The sequence below is a fragment of the Physeter macrocephalus genome, chromosome 5, assembly GCF_002837175.3.
Source record: "Physeter macrocephalus isolate SW-GA chromosome 5, ASM283717v5, whole genome shotgun sequence".
NCBI lineage: Eukaryota > Metazoa > Chordata > Mammalia > Artiodactyla > Physeteridae > Physeter > Physeter macrocephalus.
The window spans coordinates 94,561,256-94,568,646 of record NC_041218.1 but is presented as its reverse complement, the minus strand read 5'-3'; the positions used below and the strand labels follow the sequence as shown (position 1 = coordinate 94,568,646).

At 42.9% G+C, this 7,391-nt stretch overlaps 1 protein-coding gene across 4 annotated transcripts in view; it reads right to left on the bottom strand.

Moving 5' to 3' along the window:
- The window catches only part of STARD3NL (STARD3 N-terminal like), a 50,545-nt gene that overhangs the window by 20,963 nt on the left and 22,191 nt on the right, over nt 1-7,391 (bottom strand). For 3 of the 4 annotated variants that reach the window (XM_007110535.3, XM_007110536.4, XM_055085089.1), the window contains exon 2: nt 2,545-2,827. In XM_007110535.3, coding sequence (XP_007110597.1) covers nt 2,545-2,769 — 225 coding nt within the window. In that variant the 5' untranslated portion in view covers nt 2,770-2,827. The remainder of the gene's footprint in view (nt 1-2,544; nt 2,828-7,391) is intronic. The other variant, XM_028490198.2, reaches the window with a different exon arrangement.

Below are 7,391 nucleotides of genomic sequence, written 5' to 3'. Positions count from 1 at the left end.
GGACGCGCAGGCTCAGCGGCCATGGCTCACGGGCCCAGCCGCTCCGCGGCACGTGGGATCCTCCCAGACCGGGGCACGAACCCGTATCCCCTGCATCGGCAGGTGGACTCTCAACCACTGCGCCACCAGGGAAGCCCTCATGAAGGGTTTTAAACAGAAAGTGACATCGGATTTATGTTTTTACTTTTAATAGTCACTCTGGATTCTATCAGGAGAATGGATTTTGGGAGGGCAAGTGTGGAAGCAGGCAAACTGGTCAGGCACAGACAGGGTGCAGTAGTTTGGATGAGTAATAATGTTGGCCTGGTCGAGGGTGGCAATGGTAGAAATGGAGAGAAGGGATCACATTGTGAGTATATTTTGCAGGCAGATTTGACAGGACTTACTTTTAGATTGGACAGGGGGCATGAGAAATACAAAACAAACAAGCAAATCAATCAAGGATGAGTCTTCACCTTTGTCCTGAGCATCAGGGTATTTTTTTACTGATAAAGAAGTGGGTGTGTGTATGTGTCATCGGTGAGCAATGTCAAGTTAAGTGTCCAAATCGACAGAGCAGGTAGGTCGTGATGTAATGTGGAATGTGAGTCAGTGACCTCTGGAACATCTCAAAACCGTGTTTTCCAATCTGCTCTAAAACCTATCTCAGCTCCAACACTTCCATGTAGCTCTTTAAGAATTTCAATTGTTTAGAACCAGGTTACCTAGGCAATTTCATTTCCTATAGGCACATTATTTCTAGGCAGGCTAATATTTTCTCTGCATCTTCCCTTGTCCCCTCCAAAACACACACACACACACACACACACACACACACACACACACCTGCATAAGCCCAACACTCTTGCCTCAGTGCTTCTGTTCACCTCCATCTCGAAACCCTCTCCCTATTGGTTCCACCATCAAATCCTAGATCACACTTCTATCCCCAATTCCACTCTTCAGATAATTCCAACCCACTGAACTCTCCCAGTGAGTTTTTGTTATCACGGGTCATCACAGTTTAACTATAGAACATAATGACAGTGGGGAAATAAAATCAGAATCAGAATCAGTAGGATAATAAATACCTGAAACATAAGTGTAACAATAGAGAGAGATTAATAGCCAACTTGTTTTTTCTCTTTCTGGGTAGAATTTATTTAGCTAATAGTAAATTACATAATCTATAGTTATATAGAGCTTCATAACTGCCAAGGGGCTGTGGAATATATCTTTTTATTTGCTCCTCACAAGAATTCACAAGGAAGGCAAGACAGGTATTAGCTCAGTTAACTGACCGAGAAATCAAGGCTCAGAGAACTTACATGGCTTGCCTGAGACCACAGAGTTGGCTGTGACAGCTCTGGGACAAGTTAGAAGCATTCTGACACTTTCTGGTACACCAGTTAGAAAATAAGAAGACAGGCAAAGCACTGATAAAGGTTTTCTTGAACCATAATCTCAACCAAAGTGTCAGAAGCTGAAAAAGAAAAACCACTTTTCTCCTGCCATTCTGATTCCTGCCCCTGTCAGTCTAAAGAGCCCGGGGTAAAAGAGTTTGGAGAGGAAATAGAGTCTTCAGGCAAATGAAACTGATGGTGAATTCTAGATCCAATTTGGGAAACCAGTCTGCCCAGGGGTGTACCAGCAGGTCCTACACAGAACCGGAACCATCCCTTCAACTGGCCCAAAGAAATTAGCTGGCCCAAGGTCGTCCAGCAGGAAAATGAACCAAGGTGCTCTTAGGCTGCTCCAGCTCGCCTAGGCCCTGCACACCAGGCTGGGGTAGCGCCAGTCAGCTCCCTGGAGCCAGGAGGAAAAGTGGCTAAGTTGGAAGTCATATATGAAGGCAAAATATTTTGGTTATTGTTATGATTGCATAGAACAGCTGGGTCCCCATACTCTTTTGAAGGCCTAAGTTCCATTTATGCTATTTCTTTCCTCTTTTAAAGATCAACAGTAAGAGGCAATATAAGATATCTGTTACACCCCCTCAGCTAAACTTTAAAGCTCATGTAGCGTTTTGTGGAGCGTGCAACACCTGAATCAGAAGCCTATGTCTTGGCACTCAGTAAACGTATAGTCATGTGAAAATAACAGTGGATCCGAGTGATTAGAGATTTACAGAGACAGACAACACAAGAAAAGGGATGGTACAGTGTGTAATGAAAAAGCCGGGTCAGGACTGACAATTCAAAACAAATAGAACTAGAAAGTTAAATGTTTTCTTTTTTTTTTAAATAGCGTTGCTAAGAAACTCATGATATACTGTCTTAAAGATCATAGACTCTTTTTACAAATGGGGAAACTGGTAGTCAGTGGAAAAGTGAGGATAGAAACAAATTTCTTAATTGCTAGGTCTGGTGATTTTTCATTTATAAAAAAACAAGAAAGGTCCAAATCAGCTGGAGAAGACCAACGGTGCCTCATTTGGAAAAAAGATGAAATTCACGAAAATGAGACAGAAATGATGAGAAAAATAAGATAACTGTTTTTGTTTTTGTTTTTTTTGTCTCTGGAAACAATTCGTATAATGTCATGAAAAAAAAACCAACCACTTACATTTAACTCTATTATCCACAGTAACGTTACAAATAAGAGGTCAAAGGTGACAAACAAACAGAAAGTCCTCCTGACATCAGATATGCCTTTCTTTTCCCTTCCTTCATAGGACTCAATCCTGGCCATGAGTTGCGTCGGGTTGATGGAATGGACGTCGCGCAGGGAAGCGTGCGAGCTCTGACTCCCCATGAGAGCGTTCTCCATGTCTTCTGGCACAGGGTTCATCCTGCAGGAGGGTTAAAGGAGCCCCTCTCCAACTTCACCATCCCTAGAGAGAAGAAATCTTTGGGGAATGAAAGAGAAAGGCACGTTAAATCAGAGCCCACCTGATACCACAGTGCTACCCCCTGCCCCGTGTGACTGCCCGTCTCACTGAGCCATCAGGGTTTTTTAACTGAAAACATTTCTGTCTTGATGAAGATGTAGAGAGAAAGAGAAATGAGAAGCAATTCTTGATGTTATCCATCAATACTATCAATACCAAAAAAACTGTTACGGGAAAGACTGTCAGTAAAGAAGAATGCAAATTTATCGTAAGTAGTATAGGGTAAAAACAGGCTGTTAACAACAGACAGGTGTGCCTGGAACCTGGAGCAAGCCTCTGAGTGACCCAGCCAAGCCAGCTCCCTTGCTGTGCCAGGGAGAAAACCTCTACAGTTCTGTCAGTGTCACTACCCATGGACTAGGAAAACATTTACTGAATAGCTTCCCAGAGAGCATGTAACCAGAACGTGTAAACCCACTATTAAAAAAAATCTGTTTCCTAAAGAGGAATTGCTTTCCACCACAGGTATCTAATAAACCAAATTCAGCATTTCCATTACCTCTTAATGAATAAGCATGTTTCCGGGCCTCTTCTTGGAAAAGAAGTATGCAGATCTCAAAAAGTTTACCATTAGTTTACCATTATAACCCCACCGATAATTGCAAGAATCATAGTCCTATATGGAGACGCAGGACCCCTATCCCCGCAAGGCCAGCATGTGCTTCTATAATAAAAGACTGGCGATCTGAATGATCTGATCTCCTCATGGATGAGGCAAAGTCATCAAATAGAGAGTATGATGGATGGTATTTTTCTTTGCCAAACATTGTAGTTTCCCTTCCTACACCACCTCTCCCTATGGGAGGATTACATACCCCTGGCTCAACTGAATTCACGTGCCTTTCTTTGGCCAGTGTAATGTGGCCACTGTAATGTGTGTTACCTGCATCCAGATCTTAAGAACCAGCGCATGGCTCACCCTGCTCTCCTTTCTGCCACAATGACTGACAATGTCCAGTAGAAAGAAGAACATTTTCCAGGGGGGTGAAATACAATTTCAGAACATTGCTGGAATTTCCCTAAAGTAATATGGTCCCATTTGGTCCTATTCACAGTCCAGAACTCTACATCTTCACACTTGACCTTCAATTCTCTCCCTCCCCACACTCAGGAACAAAAGTCCTTTCCACATTTTCATACAATGTGGTGATTTAATGACACAGCGTTTTTGAAAGCAATTTCATTATGTAGTTTGAACTATGATACTTTAAAATAATCATACTGCTTCATCTAGTAACCCTACTTCTGCAAATCTATAGGAACTTAACTGTAGACCTTCAAGGCAAAAATTGATCTATGTCATTAGAGGCTGGGTCAGTGATTACCTTTGAGCAAGAGGAAAGGGAAAGTGACAAGAGGGTGCAAGCTTGGTCAAGTCCTCTTTCTTGGGCTGAGTAGTGCTAACATGGCTGTCCTCACTTTTGGATAATTTATTGTCGTATCAATGATTTAAAGCCACTAGACTGCACAGAAAAATCAACAAATTCCCAATTCAAACTGAGGACTGTTTTTAGGAAGAAAATCATTTGCAAGGTAATTGGATCATCTTCTTAGACTCACCCATTCCTCCTTTCCTGGGCCCACCCCTCATGAATAAAAAGGACAACAAAGCAAAACACCCACCCCGGAAATCTGAGGCTATTTCCAACTAAAAAACTGACATCACACAATGCTGTACACCTGACTTGGGAAATGAGAATCATTACTTTATTTTTCAGACGTGTGTATATATAACTTCTAATTAGCTAGAATGTATAGATACTGCTTGCAATAGCTTCAACGATAAAGTTACCCACTGCACAGATTGCTCTCAGCAGCTTGACTCTAATCAGACTGATCTCTGTCTGGGACAGAAGTAAATTTTAAAAGGGAGGGAGAGCTTCCTTTTAATGTGTCAAGAGGAAGATACTTCTAAAGCCTCTTTCTACTCTACAATGATAGGATTTCATCCTAACCATGTCCTTTAGAAAGATTCAGTTCAAGTGTCAATTCCTTCAAGAAGACTTCCCTGAAATGCTCCCCACGTTCCAATCCCCACGCAGGGCCAAGTGCATCTCCTCCAAGCTCCCCCAGGACTGTGGATATGCCACTTACGGTACTGCTTACCACACTGTGCCTTAATTATCCACTTACTTGCCCGCCCTCCTGCTAGTTGGAGTGCTCCTTGAAGGCCTTGAATTTGATTTGCACATCCCTGTGTCCCCAGGGACTACCTCAGTACACAGCACACAGCAAGAACAAAACAGATATTGACTGGCTAAATCCTGTCTAGCATCTAGCACAGACACTAACACCGAGCGGGCTCTCAAAAAACTCTGCTGAACTGAGGAGACCACACTGCTTGTTTCTGAGGAAAAGCTTGGATATTTTCCCAGATATAATATTGAAAGTATTAAATATCCAGTTCTTGTACTGAGTCCTCTCTGGGGTTGGCTTGAGGAAAGCTATGCCTCTCTAAAGAGGGTATTAAGTTCCGATTAGCTGTACACAGAGGAGTGAATCTACCATAGAGGGTTTATTCCAACTATGGAAGAAGCATGGGGAGGGGGGAAGGTGATAAGGAATGGGGTGGAGAATTATAAAATAAAGAAAACCATCCCCTTATCTTTTACTGGAATTTGTGTAAGGAGATGAGAATCCTCTTTTGTTATTTTGGTTTTTGAAAAAGAGATTCATATCATAATTGTTTTATCTGGATGGGTAACTATCCTCCTCTGTATTGGCCAGCTATTCCTACAATCATGCTGTGTTCACAAACTACCCCCAAACCCAATGACTTAAAACAATCTACATTTGTTCTCAAGCTCATGGGTCTGCAGGGTGCCTGCAGTTCAGCTGGTCTAGTCTGGGCCCAGCTGGCAACTCTGCTTCAGGTAGTGGATAGCAGAGCTTGGCTTCAAACTGTGTTGCGTCTAAGTCTGCTGCCTGTTTGTCTTTCCCCTTGGACCAGGACTACATGGGGAAGTAGTCATGGAGAAACTACATGTTCTCTTCACGGCAAATGGCAAGAGCACAGGAGACAAGCTCGACCATGTAAACACACTGCAATCTCTGTATACAACACGTCTGTTCACATCCTAGAGGTCAAAGTTTATCTCAAGGCCAAGCCCAAAGGGCATGGAGCTGAGATGTACATTCCATCCAAAGAGGAGGAGAAGGTAAGTGGATATTTGCTGAGAAATGTTCCAATCTACCACAGCTGTCAATGTTCTAAACTAGGAGTCAACAAACTATAGCCTGTAAGTCAAATATGCAGGCTGCTTGTTTCTTAATATGCAGTTTTATTAGAATACTACCACATGCAGTCCTATGGTTGGTATCGATTGCTATGGACACTTTCACATGAAGAGAGCAGAGGTGAACAGTCACAACAGAGACTATACGGTTCACAAAGCCCAAAATATTTCCTTTACTACCTGTAGTTTTCTAGAAAGGGAGACTGCTGCTTCCATCAGCTTCTCAAAGGGGAGCCATGTGAGATTTAGAGGTTCTGTGTTATAATTAGAAAAAAATAGGCTGATTGATGAATATTAATTTTTCCAATGCATGCTCTGATTCTGCAATTAGCAAAAACTTGTAATCCATTCTTATTTTTCCACAGGTGGCTCTCGTGACACAGCACAGCTCAGGCACAGGTGGTCTTGTTGCCTTACCTGAGGGCCACTTCAGCAGTACTTACAGCCCAAACACACAGCTCTCTGCCGTATTCTCTTCCCTTAATCCCACACTGCTAGAACTGGAGAAAAATTCTACCGTATCTATACTGATGGCTTCCTAAATGATGATACCCTTTGCACGTGGAAAAAACCAAAAACCTGACATCCTTTTGCTTCCAGAAAGAATAGCTTACATCTTTGAGATGTTACTACTGCACTGGTCCTCAGGCTGGTTGCAAAGCTAAGCCAAAACTTCAGCTTCATCTGCTTCAGCACAGAATTGATACCACCCAGATGGTAAACAGCAGTTGCTATAGCGCAGTAGCTACCACTGCTAGCATTTTACAGAAGTCCCACAGTCTCTCCTGGGAGAAGGGGAGAGGGCCTCTGGGCACCTACTGGGGCGGCCAAACCAAGTCTCTCAACCCAGGCACCCAGCCTTCTCCTCTGTATTACTTCCGGCCACAGCAGGACACTGTATGTTCTCCTCCGAGAGAGAGAGAATTGAGAATAACAGACACTAAAAATATTTATCATCTTTTCCAAAGACCAGTGGAGCAGATTTGGCTTACAGACATGTTTTGCTTGGTCTTGTACAGTGTTTCTAAAGATCTTGAACTAACTGCTAACATTTTAAATAATGATCTTTCATCTAAAATTCCAGATGTCCTAGCTTCTCTGGAAAAGTTAAAAGACACAGAATAGCCAGGCCTGCATTCCCTTACCATAAGAATAAAGCCAAGAAGCTGCTGAACTCTTTTTTTTTTTTTTTTTTTTTTGTGGTATGCGGGCCTCCCTCTGTTGTGGCCTCTCCCGTTGCGGAGCACAGGCTCCGGACACGCAGGCTCAGCGGCCATGGCTCACGG